The following is a 16408-nucleotide window of genomic DNA, read 5'->3' as shown; positions in this document are numbered from 1 at the left end:
AAACTATGCCAATTTGAGCGTAAAAAACTATATATCACTGTTTTTTCATTTGCATGTCTTCTGAGTTAGGTTGAACATGTTTTTCTTATGTTTATTAGCCATTTGTGTTTTGTTTTCTACAAAAACATTTTTCTCGTAGGTTGCTCTTATTGATTTGAATGAGTTATTTAGTCAGGAAATTAGCTTAGAGCTACTTTTAACCTATGGGAACTGAATTTTGAGGGCTTATTAGGTGCTTGGCATAGTGCCTGGTGTTTTACCTATAGCATCACCTCTAAGCCTCACAACCCTGTGCAAGGAAGGTTTCATTCCTGTAGCTCAGAGATACGAAGTATCGTCCACAATTAGAAAGCTAGTACGAGGGCCACTGAGATCCAAACCGTCTGTGCATTTCTTCACTCTACCAGACCAGCCAGGCAGTCTGGAAACTTATGCCAGCACCAGGCAGGCTTGTCCTCTTGAGATCCCAGGTGGGAAAGGACATTGATTTCATTGTCACCTGTCAGTTTTAGTTCACCTGGGTATTTGGATGGCTCTGTCTTTTCAATACCTGATACGACTTTATATTAAGTTAATTAATATTAAATAGCTTTTGGATCCTGGGATTCTTCTTTTTTTTAAAAAATTAAGGCTTTATAATAATTTACTGCTGAACTTTGGTTTCTATACTTTGTCATGGAACCACAGAAGAGTGACTCTGTTTAAAACTACTTTGAGAAAAAAGTGAGTTGGTTAGGGGTCCAAATCCACACCCTCACAAGCAGTGTCTCTGGGAAGGGCTTTCCCTCCACACAGCCTAGCCGGAGCACAGGAGTCAAGCTGAGGGAGCCTGGGTGGTTACACTTGCTTAATATTTGCTGACAGTTTTTACATTTTAGCCGCTTCTGATTACTTGTTTGGAAAGAGAACTTTACAGTGTTGATTGTCAAGGAAAGACAGAGATGAAGAGGCTGATCCTCTCGAACGTTTTGAAGGATTCACAGCACACAGTCTTAGTTTATGGTTGATTTATTCTGCTTTGGGATGTGCCAGAGTGGCCTCCCTTTGGAATACTGGAAATAGGAGAAGCCAGTCTCCGGCCTTTTGGCATTTTTTTCCTCTGGGACTTTTCTCTTCCCCTCTGGGGAAATGAATCTGTCTTTGCTTTCTGCTTTCCATTTTCTTCCCCTCTCTCTTTTCCTGGTGTGTAATGATTTGGCCAGCTTCCTTCCTCCTCATTCTGACCTGGAACATCACTCTCCTTTCAGTGGATCAATCTCCCAGGAATCAGCCCCTGTCCATGTCCTCCCCCATGAGCTGTCATGTTTTATTCCATAGCAAATTAAAGAAGGCTGAATGAGAGAGCCTCTCACTGGCCCTGCCCTTCGAATTGTGAGAATTTTTTTCTTCCTGAATGCTCAGTCTGCACTGTTCCCAAGAACTTGGCCTTAACACAAGAGAGGATTTGTTTCAAGCAATGAGCTCTGTAGACAAAAGATTCTTTGCTCTGCAACAGCTGCTGGAGAAAATGTCACATTGGTAGCTCCTTCTACGGACAAGTTGTCAGGGGAAGCCAAGGTCTGGGTGCAGCTGACGAGGAGTTCAGGGGGCAGAGGAATCTTCTCTCAGAGGTCTCTCATCTCTTTGTTTGTTCTCTTTCTCTCCTCAGATGCTGATAGGTCTTGCTGGCTACCTGAGTGGATATGATGGTACCTTTTTGTTCCAGAAGCCTGGGGATAAATATGAGCATCACAGCTACATGGGAATGAGAGGGGTAAGGCTGCCTGACTGAACCCTGGGGCCACTGTCAGCCAGACATGTCACAGTTGGAAGCCCTGGAGTGGTGGCAGGTGTAGGCAAAGGGACTTTGGGGTGGTGGAGGGAGGGTGATTGGACCCACGCCCTGTAGGAGAGATTCAGAACTGGGGTGGGCAAGAAAGGAGCAGGAGGCCACAGATAATACAGCGATTATGTAGGTAGGAGCCGGCCCACCCTGTCACTTGTTACCCTGCCCACATGAGCCATCAGATTTCAGATCAGAGGGCGGCCTGGAACTCAGGCAGCCAGGCCTCTCCTGCAGCCCCAACATGGGCCTCAGCATATTGGCACGCTACACGTTCTTCCTCTCTGTGGCCACAATTGCTGGGGTGTTGTCTACCTCTGAGGGCCTTTATGAACATTTCAGCATCCCCACACCCCTGGCACCAGATTCCTACTTCTTTCCCCGTGGCACACACAGAGGCACTCACAGAGGTTTTCCAGTCTTTTAAGGGAAGTGTGTATTTGCCTGGTCCCTCTGTGTCCTGAGTCCCAGCACCAGCCTTGATGGAGCGTGGCAGAGCCTAAACACCCAACTGTTTGGGGACCCCGGACCTGTAGCTAAATAAGACTTGTAGAGACTGTCCTCCAATGTGGAGCTCTCAGCAGGTTGTGTTAATAGCCCCTTTCTTTGAGGTGCTCAGAGCACTTTAGGTAAATGCCATGTGATTATTTGGGCTGATCACTGGATGATTTGTGTGGTCATAACATACCATATAAACAAGGAGTGTCTGCTACCCTCAAGTTCATATTCTTAAATGATTCTATGTCTTCCTAATGACTTTTGAACACCACATAGCATACATAATTGGGTAAAGGCCTGACTCACTATGAACTTGCTGTGAAGAAGGCCAAATATAACAGCCCTGTTCCCTTTCACACTAGGCACATTGCTTTCTGCTGACAAAAAGTGGCATCCGAATGTGAAAATTTCTATTCTCCTGGGCTTGTCTGTTTACTTTTGATGGACAGAGTAGGGGTATGGAGAGAAGGCTGAAAGTTAAAAACAAAATAAAACTGAAAAAAACTCCAGATGCTGAAGTGTCAAGCAGTCTTTTTTCCAAAATCAAAATACAACCTGTAGATTAAAGAGTGATTTCTGGTGTGATTGAAGAAAAAGGCCAAGGGAGAAATAACAGAAATAACTATTATTTAGAAATAATATTTCTAAAATACTGAAACACCTCCGGAGAGGTATTTCTCAACTTGCACCCAGTTTTATAACGGAAGCTACTATTTATCAAGTACTTTCTGTGTGTTGATAGACTTTAGCTCATTTAATCTAAAGAGTAAACTCTATGAGAAAGGAACTTTTATTTTTCACATTAGACAGGTGGGGAGGCTGAGATACCGAGATGTGACTCTCTCAAGGTCACAGCTAGCAGTGATGGGGCAGTCCAACCCCGGAGCCACCCACTTGAAACCAGTGTGCCGTCCTGCCCTACCTTCCTGCCTGAACTTTGCTGATTTTGTGTCAGTGCACGAGTTCGTGCTCAATGGGGACGTAAATGTTGCTTGATTTGATCTTTCACTGTTACACCACCCCTTTCATATTTAAACATATTCCAGGTGATTGTAGGCCACTAGCATGCCTTCATCAGGGTCCTCCATCTTAAACATTAGTTTGTACCAAGTCATGTAGGTCCCTGATGCTTAGCTTACTTGCTTATTTGACTGCTTCTCTTTTCCTTCCACAGTTCTGTGCGTTCCTTGGCTCCTTGCTGGTCCCCTTTGCCTACCTCACTGTACTGGAGCTGTCCCAGTCCCTCCCGGCAGCTCTGCTCACGGCTGCCCTCCTCACCTTTGGTAAGTTATCCTAGACCGCCTTTCTCGGGATATTGACTGCCACATTATGAATGTAGCTGGAAATCAGTACATTTAAAGATCCTATCCATGGGCCCGGTTCTTAAGTAACTTTAGAATTGGGTAAATGTATTACACATCTCCTTTCATTCACTAGTAATACTTACATATATAAATACTTATATGTAGCAAGCGTTTATATTATTACAGGGGTGAGTTGGCATGGGTAATCCTAAGGAATAGATTGTCTCCAAGTCATCCACCCTTGAGTTTGGAATGGATACTAAGTTTGTGTGGGCTTGTGTTTGTGTGTATGTGTGTGTATGTGAAGGAGGCTTATAATTCTAATTCTGCTTCTCTTAGGTTACTGTCAAGATTAGTTTGCATTCCTTAAACTAATTTCAGTTTCATCTGCAAGGGCAGATGCCTCAGAAGTAGCTGGGGGGCAGAGGATAACAAAATGGGAACTTAAATTATTTTTATGGATAATCCTCACCTGGATAATTGAGAGCTGATCCATAGAAATGGATCCTGTTGCCAGCCTTGCTTTTATGAAAGTGAATTCATGACCTCATAGAGCTTAACATGTAAAGAAGTCTACACCAGTTTAGGTGATTATTTTAGGGGTAATTCTGGCTCTGCTTTGACAGATGTGTTGCAAGATTATAGGGTTTCTAGAGGACTGGTAGCTTTTTCCTTGGGTCTTTAATTTTCCTCTTCAGTTATTCATTTATTAATTTTTCATTCAACAACTATTTTCAAGCATCTACAGTGTGTTAGGCCACTTTGCTTGGCCTCAGAGGATACACTGATGAGACACTGCTATCATGGAGCTTACTCACTAGTGGGGCAGACAATAAGCAAGCAAGTAAATTAGTAAGTCTGTAATGTAACACCTTAAGCAGTAAGTACAGTGTAGAAAATAGAGTAGGGTAAGGAATACAGTAATGGGGAGTGATTCTGTTTTAGGTAGGGTGGTCACTGAAGAGCCCCCTGAGGAGGTGGCCTTGAGCAGAGACTTGAGTGAAGCCAAAGATTAAGCCGTGCAGTGTCTGAGGGAAGAGCGTCCGGGTAGAGGGAACAGCATGTGCTGTGGTCCTGGTGCAAGGCAGCACTTGGTGGATTCAGGAAACAGCAAGATGACCGATGTGGCCAGAGTAGAGTGAGTGAGGCAGAGGGCATTGGGAGAGGAGGTTGGTTAGGTAGGGAGAACGTGAAGGCTTCAGTGGCTGTCTTGAGGAGTTTGTTAGTCTGAGTGAGACTGGAAGACACTGGAGGTCTTAAGCCTGTGCATGGTGTAATGAAATTTTGTTAAAAAAAGAAATCACTTCAGCACCTGCATGGAGAATCACCTCCCAGTAAAGTTCATGTGAAATGCCAAGCTCCGATCCTGGGTTTGTGTAGTTTGTGGCTACTTAAGCATGCTGGCAGAACTCCCTTTTTTTATGGTGGAAATTAGCAGGAGCCTTAATCTCAGGACCACTCTATCTGAATGAATGACATGATCCTTTTTTGGGTCAGGGGCCTGGGAACAGTGTGAGATATTCTTTCGTATCACTGAGCTTTGGTGTACTCCACCTTCCTAAAGACTCAGTTGCCACCTAATCTTGACTGCACAAATGCTTACATGCAATTCAGCACAAGGGGGGCTGTTTCTTATTGCTGGGATGTTTGGTTCTCAGGGGGCCCATCTCTGAGTCCACTTTTTGACCACTGAGCTCATGTTTTTCAGACACAGGATGCCTCACTCTGTCCCAGTACATCCTCCTTGACCCCATCTTGATGTTCTTCATCATGGGTGCCATGCTGAGCATGGTCAAGTACAACTCCTGTGCCAACAGGTCAGAAACACCATCTTTGGGAGGGGGTGTCAGAAGCTGTGGCAACTCTAGCATTTCTATGATGTCCAGGGACAGGGTGGGTGTGGTACCTAGAGGACTTATCTTGAAGCTGAATTTAAGGCAAGCATACTTTAAAAAAATTTTAGATTGCCCATTTTAGATCATAAAAATAGATTTATAAAAATTTTCTATAATATTTTTATTTTTGCTTTACATAAGACTAAAAAAATATCAATTATCTTCTCCAAGAGTATTGTTATTATTTTTATAATGTGGGTGGATTTTGGTAGGGTTTTTTGGGTATTATGGAAGGGTCCTAATGCCTTCTGCCACCCCACCATCTTCCAAGCTACTTGTCGGTACCAGTGCTGGTAAGGAGATTCCGGGAGAACTTTATCCTTCACATTCTCCATGCTAGAGGGGAGGGCACCAGAACAGACGTTACCTGGAAACTGCTTGTCTCCCCGCCCTCAGTGGTTGCATCCAGTCCTGACCTAGTGATGGGGACAAAGTATATAAAGTCTGGCTTGAAGGGTCTATGTCAGTCAAGAGGATCCCTGCAGGCCCTGGTCAGTTCTAAAGCTGTTCTGGAGGGTATGGCTTTCTTCCAGAATAGTCTTTTCCAGATCATCCTTCTGCCTCTGAGAGTAAAATAGGTCATTCATTCTATTCAGACTAAAAGAGCAGGCTCTGCCAAGGCTTTTCCAGAAGTCACCTTGGCTTCACCAGGGCCAAGCAGTGACCACCAGCTCTCTCTGGTTTGGGTTATCTTCCACTGGTGCCACAGCCACTTCCACCTGCCATTTCTGGAGTACATATTATGTGTCAGGTACTGTCCTAGCTGCTGGAGGTACAGAAATATGTGGGCCTCGGCTGTTGAGGAGCATTCCCGCTGGCAGGGAGGCAGCCAGGTAGGTGATCGGAGACTGCAGCACAGAGAGCTACGTGCTCTAAGTACGGCAGACCTTGGCACCAACTGCTGGGCTTAGAACCGTGTGCCACTGCTTGCTGGCTGTGTTACCTAACCTCTCTGTGCCTCGAGCTCCTCGTATGGAAGAAGAGGAGAATGACAGGATCTCCCTCCATGGGGTTATCGTGAAGGTTACAGAGTTAATACGTGTAAAGTGCTTGGAACAGTGCCTGACACATAGTAAACCCCCAGTAAGTGCCAGCTCCCATGGGGTCCAGGGGTGGCACATACGAGGGGGCTAAATGTATATGGCGGGCTTCTCGGGACCTTCCTTTTACTTCTGCATGACTGGTCACTACTGAAAAATAAGCCTCTTCCTTACTTGAAGCCCTATACTTAGCCAGGAAAGCAGTGGCCCTTCTCCCCAGAAGAATGACCTCCTCACTCTCGCACTGTGTTTCCTGCGGTTTCAGGGGCTTCACAGACCACATCCTCCTTGCTGAGGTTGGGAGCCCTCAAGGAGAGGCCCCAGCACAGCCTCTCAGTGTCAGAAAACCTCTGCCCTTTCCCACTGCTGCTCTTGCAATTTTTTTAAACTGAAGTAATGTTGATTTACAATGTTGTGTTAGTTTCTGGTGTGCGGCATAGTGATTCAGTTTTATATTTATATATATGTAATATATATATATATATATATATATTACATATATATAAATATATATATATGTATTCTTTTTCATTATAGGTCCTAGAGGTTATCATATGAAGTGCTCTTGCTTCTGAGCATGGTTCAGCTGCCAAACTGAACTCTGTCTTGTTGGTTTTCAGGCCCTTCTCTGCCCCCTGGTGGTTCTGGCTCAGCCTGACTGGCATTAATCTGGCTGGTGCTTTAGGGGTCAAGTTTGTTGGCCTCTTTATCATCCTGCAGGTGGGGTGGAACACCCTTTCAGACCTTTGGCACCTGTTTGGAGACTGCAGTCTTTCAATGGTGAGAACCCAAGTGCTTGTAGGAATGTCTTTGCTCCCCAGTGTTGCTCGGCAGAGCCAGCGGCTTTTCTCCGCTTCTGCTGCAGGATCAGAGCGGCTGTGTTCTGGGCCTGAGGTAGCCTGGATCCACTGCCCTCTGTAGGGGACAGGACAGTGGGGAGTGGGCCATGGCTGACAGGCTGGAGAGCTATGAAGGAAGAGGATGGAATGTCATCCCTAGAATTCTCTTTTGGTATTTGTTCTTCCATTGGTTTTTAAACGCTCTACAAATGACTTACTCAGGGGAGTCTGTCCAGCTGGGCTCACGCCAAACGTGTGGCAGACGCTGACTACGTGGGACTTTAGGTGGAATTGGCGAGATGACTTCCTGAAATTATAGTTTTCTTTTCCTGACCCAAGGTCTCCAGATCTGGAGGCCAGTAAGGGCCTTTACGGTTTATTACAATATTATTATTTAGGAGCTGACCCTGTCAGGCACTGTGCAAAATGCTTTACCCTCATCATCCCATTTCCTCCTCCTAACAATCCCATGAGGTAGGAAGTTATTACCCTCTTGACAGATGAGGAAATTGAGACCTGCAGAGGCAGTAACGTTCCCAAGATCATGCAAGTAGTAAGAGGTAAATCTAGGATTCAGTCTCAGGCAAGGCTGACTCTAGGCCTGAACTACTTTGCTATAATGCTCTCCATTACCTCTGAACCAAAGTCCCAGCAAGTTCATTCAGAAGACATAGACCATCCACCATGCAGATGAGTGAAACAAGATTCCTGCCCTCTAGAGACAACACAGAGAGAGAAATACAGAAGTAGGCAGTCATAGTCTAGCCAGCAAGTGCTGTGAAAACACAGAGGAGGGCATGAGCCCAGTCAGGCAATCCAGGAAGGCTTCTGGGAGGAAGCTGAGGCCCCAAGTTAAGATAAGGAGCAGCTATCCATGTGATGGGTGAGGCTGGCACAGTGCAAGGAGCATGGGGAAAGTGCAGGGAGTCAGCATGACTGGGATGGAGAGGGACTGATGAGTGACGATGCTGAAGATGCAGGCAATGCCTTGTAAGCAGTTTCATGACACCCCAGGGTCCTGGGTGAAGGTCTGACCAGATGGGGGAGGGTTGACCCATTTTTAACCCCCTGCAGTGTTTGGTTGATGGGATGTTATGGAAGGGCTTAGGGTTTCCACATACTCTTCTTTCTTGAAGGCGATTAGTTTTTCACTTGTTTATGATTATGACTTATACATAAAACCTTACATAGAACATGCATGTCAGGCATAGGGATAATAAAGCTTCCTATGCCCAGCACCCTGCCCTGGCTCTGTTTGCAGGTGACTATGGGAAAACACCTGACCGCTCGCATCCTGTGCCTCATAGTGCTGCCAATGGCTCTCTACACAGCCACTTACGCCGTTCACTTCATGGTGCTGAGTAAAAGGTACACCAGAGCCTTTCCAGCATCTTGCTTTTGGTCTTCCTCTTGCCTCTATGCCCACGGATGGGCCGTGTGATTTCCTGGGTCTGTGGTTGGGATGATAGGAAGGGGGACCCAGGGTTTTTTTTCTGTTTGTTTCCTTGTATGTTTTGGGTACCCTGGCCTGAAGGAAGAAAAGACTTTCCTAATAGCCAAACTGCCCCTTATCCCTAAACAAAGTCCCTCGTGCTTACCAGGGATGGGCCACCATGAGCATGTGCAGTTGGAGTGGGGATAATAGCACCAGCAGCAGCTCCCATTTAACAGGTCACTGCTACATATCAGGAGCTGTGTTCAGCATTTTGTATACATTAACTCAGTCATGATAGTTCTTTTGATTTTTGAAAATCCCTGCTTTATAAATGAGGAATTGAGATTAAACAAGACCAGGTATCTCCCGAAGTTCGCCTAGCTATCAGATGACTGAATTGTGATTTGAACCCCAGCTTCTCTGACTCCATCACCTGTATCTGCTACATGATACTGTGCTGCCACTTGGCTGTACTTCTTTTAAACGAGCTGTGCAGAGCTCATCCTAGGGCTCCCGGGAAATCACAACTTCACTCCATTAACTTCACTCTCTTCTGCTCCTCCTTTCCTCACAGTGGTCCTGGCGATGGCTTCTTCAGTTCTGCCTTCCAGGCCCGGCTTTCAGGAAACAACCTTCACAATGCTTCCATCCCTGAATGTGAGTGTCTCTTGGCCTCTATGAAGGTAGAAGAGCAGAGGGATTCCTGGGAGTTGAATTGGAAAAGACGATATGATAGCTTTTTTCTTTTTTTTTTGGAAGTTATGTTTTATTTGGCGGGAGGACTAGAGCTTGGATGACAGCCTCTCAGACTGCTCTGAGGGACTGCTCCAAAGAGGTAGGGGAGGAGCTAGGATATATAAGAGCCTTACAACAAAGACCAGGTAGTTGGAACAATGCTAGGTTCCAGTCTTTTTTCGATGGTTGTTTAGCATTCAGTTGTGGTTTCATTGTAGTTGCAAGGAGAGGCAAGCTCGTGGTCCTACCACTCCACTACTTTGACTGGAACTCTCATAGCATTTGTTATTTTAGCTCATCGATGGCAAAGTGGGAGAAAGGTCTGGTGAAATCTGGTTTGAGCACTAAGAGTGAGTGGAGACACAAGAAATACAAAGGAAGACGTCCTGAGCAGTGAGCTCTTTGAGCCTAAAGAATAACTTGTCCATTATGGCTGTGGGAAGCCCAGCAGAGATGAAACTTCAGGACAAGTGGCCAGTTCCCACCACAGTATTCTGTGACTCACATCTATTCCCTGTTCACAGAGAGTAACTGAGCAAGTGTTAGCCACCTTGGAGTCTGTAGATGGATGCCCTCCAGAGTATAGAGTCTGGAGGAGAGGATCTGTATATGTATGACTGTATGTGTCAAGTATATAAAGAGGGAATGCAGAGCTATGGGGATTGAAGGTATAAGAGATCACGTCTGCTAGGGGGTTGGAAGGGTCAGTGATAGAGTAAGTTGCCTTGGAGTCAGGCCCTGGAAGAATGGGTAGATGGAGGGGGAGGAGAGGGCATTGAGGCAGAAGAGAGAGCATAATCAAAGCTAAAAACAGGGCAAAATTTAAGGCCCAGGTTATATGCAGAAGGATACTGGAAGATAAGGTTGAAAAGATAGGTTGGTCCCAGGTGATTGCTTCTTGGAGGCAAGGACAATGTCTTTTAGTCTCTCCAGGACCTAGAGTACATGGGCCTGCCCAGCCTGTGGAAAGAATGAGAAATCAGAAAGCAGGCAAAATGTTGGTTTGGAAAGGCAGATATTGGGTTCCACATTAGAGAGGTTGCCTTTGAGATGCTTGAGGAAATCCATGCAATGGGGCCAGTGGGTGTGGGGCTGAAGTTTTCAAAGAAGGACTGGCCCAGTAAAGGAATAGTCGATGCTGCGTAGTGGCTGTGGTAGAAAGAGGACGAGAATGGGGCAAGGTCAGGCCTCTGGGGAATGCAGGAAGAAGGAGGCTGTGCAGGAGCCGTCCATGAGGGAGTGTGGAGTTGAGAAGAGCATAATCAAGAAGCAGTGGCAATCAGCAGCGTGCAGGGCTGCATGTGTTGGCCGGTGCGAGGACTTAGAAGGTTGGAGCTGTGGGGTCAGCAATGCCTACTTGTTACTTAAGGCCTAGCTCATCTATGCTGTCTTCCATCAAGCCATCCTCTTCTTACTCTTGGGGCAAGAATTGTCCTACCCTGCTCTGGGCTCCCACTATGTCACACATTGTCGCATCTTTGCTGGAGCGTTTGCCCATTGTCCTATGCTCATCAGTGTGTGAAGCCATCATCCCCGAGACTGGGCTCTGCCAGGGCTGCAGCCAGGCTTCCTCCTCGTCTGGGTCTGTGTATAATTGATATGGTCTGCTGCCCAAATGAATGAAAGAAGAAAGAGAGGAGCAGCCAGCACCTGTGGAGGGAGACTGTTTTAGGGGTGAGCGGCGGGGCAGCCAGGTTGCAGGGCATGGAAAAGAGGGACAGTAATAAGGTGGAGGGCTTTTCCATAACCCAGGGTGAGGGGGAGGAGGGGATGGTTGCTCTTGAGTAAACTGTTTACTGTTGATTTTTTAAAAATTTCAGAATAAAAACCCAAAACACTATTGAACAGTTACTGCATATGGTACTAGATTCAAAAGGCACAAAAGGATATATAGTGAAAAGTCTGTCTTAGCAGTCTATCTCATAATGTTACATCTTGGAGAACGTTCCAGATGAAGACATAAAATGCTTCTTTCTTCTTTGTTCCACTGCATGTATACAATAGACCTTGACTGAAGGACCAGTTGTTTCTAGGCTTTTGCTTTGAAAAACAGTGCTTTGATAATAACATTATTAATTCCCAGCTTCTTCTGAAGTCCTTAGGAGGAACGGGAGGGGAGGGGAGGGCACAAGTGAGAGCCGGTTGTGAACTCCCACTTGAGTTGACTCCACTGGAGGGAGAGGGCGACCGTGCATCTTGCCTCAGGCAGTCCTGGGCCCAGTAGAGTCTGGCAGAGGGTTGGTGATTCCTGTGGCTTCAGAGACCCTTGCAGTGAGGGCCAGCCTCTTGCAATGTGCCAGCTCACACCCTCCGCTCTCTTCCTCCTCCCAGACCTGGCCTATGGCTCCGTGATCACTGTGAGGAACCTGCGGATGGCCATCGGCTATCTGCACTCGCACAGGGACCTCTACCCCGAGGGCATCGGCGCCCGCCAGCAGCAGGTCAGTGAGTCCTCCGTGCACTTGTGTGGTAGCCGCACCAAACTGTCGGCTGTGACTGAACCTGCTGTTCTCTTTCTGGCTTCCCATCCCTTGCCCAGACCGTTTCCTCTGCTTGAAACATCCTTCCTCCTCCTGCACCCTTCTCCGCTTTCCTCTGGCTAACTCCAGCCTCTTTAGGCTTCAGCTGAGGACTTCCCCTTTGACCACTGTGACCCACCTCTACCTGGTCCTGAGTTGGGAGCATCCTGTATGGGAGGCTTTGTTGGCACCCTTTACAAGCCCGTGTGGTAACCCTCTTCACATTGAATTGTGAGTGCTTCCTTCCTCTTGTCTCTTTGCTGCTTGATTGCTGGCTCCTGGAAGGCTCAAATCCCTAGCACACTGCTCGGTATGACGTGGGTGATGAGTAGAGTGCAGTGATTATAAACACAGACCTGGCAACCAGACTAGTTTATCTGGGTTTGAATCGTGGTTTCACTGGAGTGTGGCTTTGAACAAATTCCTTAATCTTTCTGTGCTTCAGTGGGCTCGTCTTTGAACTGGGGAAAATAAATAGTGCTTCTCTCCATCATAGGGGTTGTTGTGAGGATTAGGTGAGGTCACACATGTGAAGTGCACACTGGAGGGTTAGCCACATCTGCTTCCAGGTTAAGGAGTGTGAGGTGTGGCTGTGGTGGACGGTGCCTGAGAGGGAGGAGGGTCCGGAGAGGTTGACAAGGCCAGGCTGTGGAGAGAACTTACATGTTACTGTAGATTTAATTCTGTTCTGTAGATATTGCAGAAGCACTGAAAATTATTAAGAGAGGACAAGATGTGATTAGATTTCTAGTTTAGAAAGACAGCTCTAGCAGGAGTGTGATGGATTGGAAGGAGGAGCAGACTGGAGGCAATAATCATGACAAAGGATGGTGAACGGAGGCAGAGACCATGGGGAGAGAGGTGGGAATTCAGTCAGGAAACTCTGCACAGGCTGAATGTCAGGGCCCGGTAACTGATAGATGTCAGGGATGAGCAATGTCCAGGTCTGTAGTCTGGAGGTCACGGTGGGCATGTGACAGTGCTGTTTCACCATGATGAGAAATAGAGGAGGAAGCATGCTTTGGAGATGAGTTTTCTTTGTGCATTTTGGGTCTGGGGCTTGTTTCAGGAACGAGCTGTGAGTGTGTAGCATACGGTTGTCAGTGACACAGTGGGATGGGTGATGTCGCTCTGAAAGGGTGTGCAGAGGGAGAATGCCAGTGTAGGAGCCTGGGGGAGCAGCAGCATTTAAAGCAGAGTTCAGGGTGCTCAGAGTGGCGCTGGGAGAAGAGGCTGAGCAGACAGGGAGGATGGAGGAGAACAGGAGGAGAGTGCAGGGCAGAGAGTCTCCATGGAAAGATGTGAGCAGTTCAGGGCTGAGAGACCTCAGAGAAGGTGAGGATGGAAAGGAGACCTTTGAAGGGCAACATGGGAGGCCTCATAACTCTGACAAGGATGGCTTCCGAGGGCAGGAGTCTCAGCTGCAGTGACCTGAGGAGAGGAGAGGTGAGGAGGTGGAGACTTCAGGGCGGCTGCTATTCTGAGAAGCCTGGAAGAGAAATCTCTCTTTCCGCAAAATGACCAAAATCTTTACTTTGTGGAAAGCTTTTGCTTCTCAAAATATTTAATTGTTATTATTTCCTTATTTACTAGAAAGTTGACCCAGAGTATTGGGTTTTAGTATCAGTTTCTCGTTCTTGACTCTCCACTTCTCTTTAGCCGAGTGGTTCTTAGGCCCAGCTGAACTGTAGAATTCACTGGAGACTTCTGAAAATTTCTGATGCCTGGGGTCCACCCCAGAGATTCTGACTTGATTGGTCTAGGATGGGGCCCATGCATTGGGCATTTTTGTTTTGGTATTAACAGTTCTCCAGAAGAGCCTAATGTACAGCCAGGGCAGAAAACCACAGCTGGCTCTTCCATGGTGACACCTTGCCGCCGGTGTTACGTTGGAGATAAAGTTACAGATGTGGTGACTAGGAACATCTATACTGTGCAGAGGGAGACAGGGGCCACGTTCTGAAAGGCCCTACTACACATTTGAAGTCCATGGGTGGAGGAATGAAATGGTGACAGTGATATAGAGAGAGTGCGAGAGGCCAAGGGACAGAAGAGTCTGGCTTTGTCATTGACTGAATCCCTGAGCCTTTCTCAGCCTGTGTCTTCATCTGTAAATTGGGGGGATTGGACTCAATAACCTCTAGTAGCTCTCCTTCCCCTGTAGTTTAATGTCTTGTCAACAACTTTAGGTCTTGATTTTTAAATGTTTTTAAAGCATAACATTTATAAAGTAAAATTGGAAAATATAGAAAAGTGTAAAAAAGAAAACAGAAGTTACACATAATCTGAGGACCAGTGTTTATCCTCGTAGTTTGATGTACAACAGTTGATTGTAACAGGGTACCCATGTTCCTAGGAGGCCTCATATTGAAAATTCCATTGTAGAAAGAAATATTTCAATGGAAAAAAGAGGCCATGGACTATACACACAAGAACTAAGTGATTTTTCTAATAGGAATTATTATAATAATGATTTTTAGGGGAAAAAAACCCCAACAACACAGAGCGCATACCCCAGCACCACAAAACCCTAACATCCTTGAGCAAATTCAAGGCAGGCAAACTAGATAGGTATAGCTTTTATTTAGGAGTGTGGACTTAATTTCTCCATGGCTACCACAACTTTTAACTTCTTATATGTTCTTAATACCATTATCCCTAATTTTTTTTCTAAGAAAGCAAACACTGAAACAAAGCAGCCATAAGACACGCAGAATATTTTTTCTACATGCGAATTCCAAATTTCTTTGCAAATAAATGTCATGTTCTGTCCAGTTGGAGTTATTAAAACTCACATTGCAAGAGAGATGCCTTTATTTCCGTTGTTTCTGGGTGTTTATGCGCTTGTTTACATAATTAGCATAATTGTATATCTGTAGCCTCTGTCCTGGGAGAACTGGAATTAGCTGCCTTAATTTGAATCCTGTCTCTCCAGCTGACAAGCTGTATGACCGTGAGCAAATTACTTAGCCTCAGTTTCCTTGTAAATGAGGTGGGGATAACCATAGTACCTGAAACACAGAGATAAGACTTGCTGGGTGCTTAGAGCAGTGCCTGGTGATAAACGGTAGCCATTTTCAACATCAGCATTTTATAAGCCTTTTCCAGTGTTGATAAAAAATGCACTGAAACATTTTCTCTGGCTGTGTAATAGTCTTTCCTGTGGACATACCATCATGTTAACTGTTCCTCTAGTTATTTGTTTATTCTGACATTTATACTGTTTCCAAGATTTTTGCTGTTAGATTAATTGCAAGATTACATGTGTGTGCACACACACACAATTTAAAGAAAATCAGTAATTACAAAATGGCTATGGCTAAAACTTCTAAAACTTCAGACTTCGAGGATAAGATATTAATAGAGCTTTTTAGTTTCATTTGGTCATATTTTAGAAAATACAATAGTATGAATTTTTCATTTAGAAAGTTTGAGGCTTCATTTAGAAAGTTTCAAGTCTTAATGACTTGAAAATGCACTAAATCCTCTGTGTGTGCTATAGATTGAGTTACACAAGGTATCATGTTTCCTCCTTCTAGGAGGCTGGAACTTGAGAGACAAGATGCAGAGAGATACAAAGAGACAAATCAATAAGGCTATTGTGGGGGAAGGCCTCTAACTGCAGAAGGAAGGAGAAAATCTCACTCACCCAATGCTACTTCTGAGCCCCATCAGGAAACATGGCCCCTCGGGTTGGTGTCTGGGGATTCTGAAAGAGGCTTAAGCAATATTGGTTTGCTGTTGATTGTCCTGTGGCCGGCTGTGCTGATAGTGATGATCTTCTCCCTCCCATCTCCTCCTCCCTCTCCTGCTCCAACCCAGGTCACCACCTATTTGCACAAGGACTACAACAACCTGTGGATTATCAAGAAACATAATACAAACTCAGGTAATTTGGTAGAGAACTGATGCTTCTTGTATAATTACTTACTGTGATCCCTCCTTAACATTTCTCTTACCTCCAAAAGAATAGTCCTGGGATGGGCTTTCCTGAGCATTCTTTGACATCTTTACTGATCTCAAATATCCTTTCAACAGTTATATATATTGAGCACCTGCTGTGTTCCAAGGTCTGTTGTTGTAATAGGGATAAGCCGTGAGCAATACAGATAAGATCTCGCTCTTAGAGCTGTCATTTTGAAGCCAGAGAGCAGGCCGAGGCTCAGACTTAATCCAGAAGAGGTTAGCTGGGCATGAGCCAGGAGCACACAGCGGCTGATCTCACGTCTGATTTAGAGCACACCGAGCCTTGCAGACCCCAGCGTATGGTGCAGCTCAGGTTGTCTTGATATGACAGAGCGCTGCTGCCCACTGGTCGTCC

At 45.8% G+C, this 16408-nt stretch overlaps 1 protein-coding gene across 2 annotated transcripts in view; it reads left to right on the top strand.

Annotated features, from left to right (window-relative positions):
- POMT2 (protein O-mannosyltransferase 2) overlaps window positions 1-16408 on the top strand; it is a 39265-nt gene that overhangs the window by 9761 nt on the left and 13096 nt on the right. For both annotated transcript variants that reach the window (XM_006206107.4, XM_072963484.1), the window contains exons 3-10: window positions 1649-1753; window positions 3495-3603; window positions 5333-5441; window positions 7180-7339; window positions 8660-8766; window positions 9408-9490; window positions 11900-12009; window positions 15910-15976. In XM_006206107.4, the coding sequence (XP_006206169.2) occupies window positions 1649-1753; window positions 3495-3603; window positions 5333-5441; window positions 7180-7339; window positions 8660-8766; window positions 9408-9490; window positions 11900-12009; window positions 15910-15976 (850 nt within the window). The remainder of the gene's footprint in view (window positions 1-1648; window positions 1754-3494; window positions 3604-5332; window positions 5442-7179; window positions 7340-8659; window positions 8767-9407; window positions 9491-11899; window positions 12010-15909; window positions 15977-16408) is intronic.

This window comes from Vicugna pacos, chromosome 6 (assembly GCF_048564905.1).
Source record: "Vicugna pacos chromosome 6, VicPac4, whole genome shotgun sequence".
Classification (NCBI taxonomy): domain Eukaryota; kingdom Metazoa; phylum Chordata; class Mammalia; order Artiodactyla; family Camelidae; genus Vicugna; species Vicugna pacos.
Note: the sequence above shows the minus strand (reverse complement) of the source record. Positions and strands in the feature narration are given on the sequence as shown.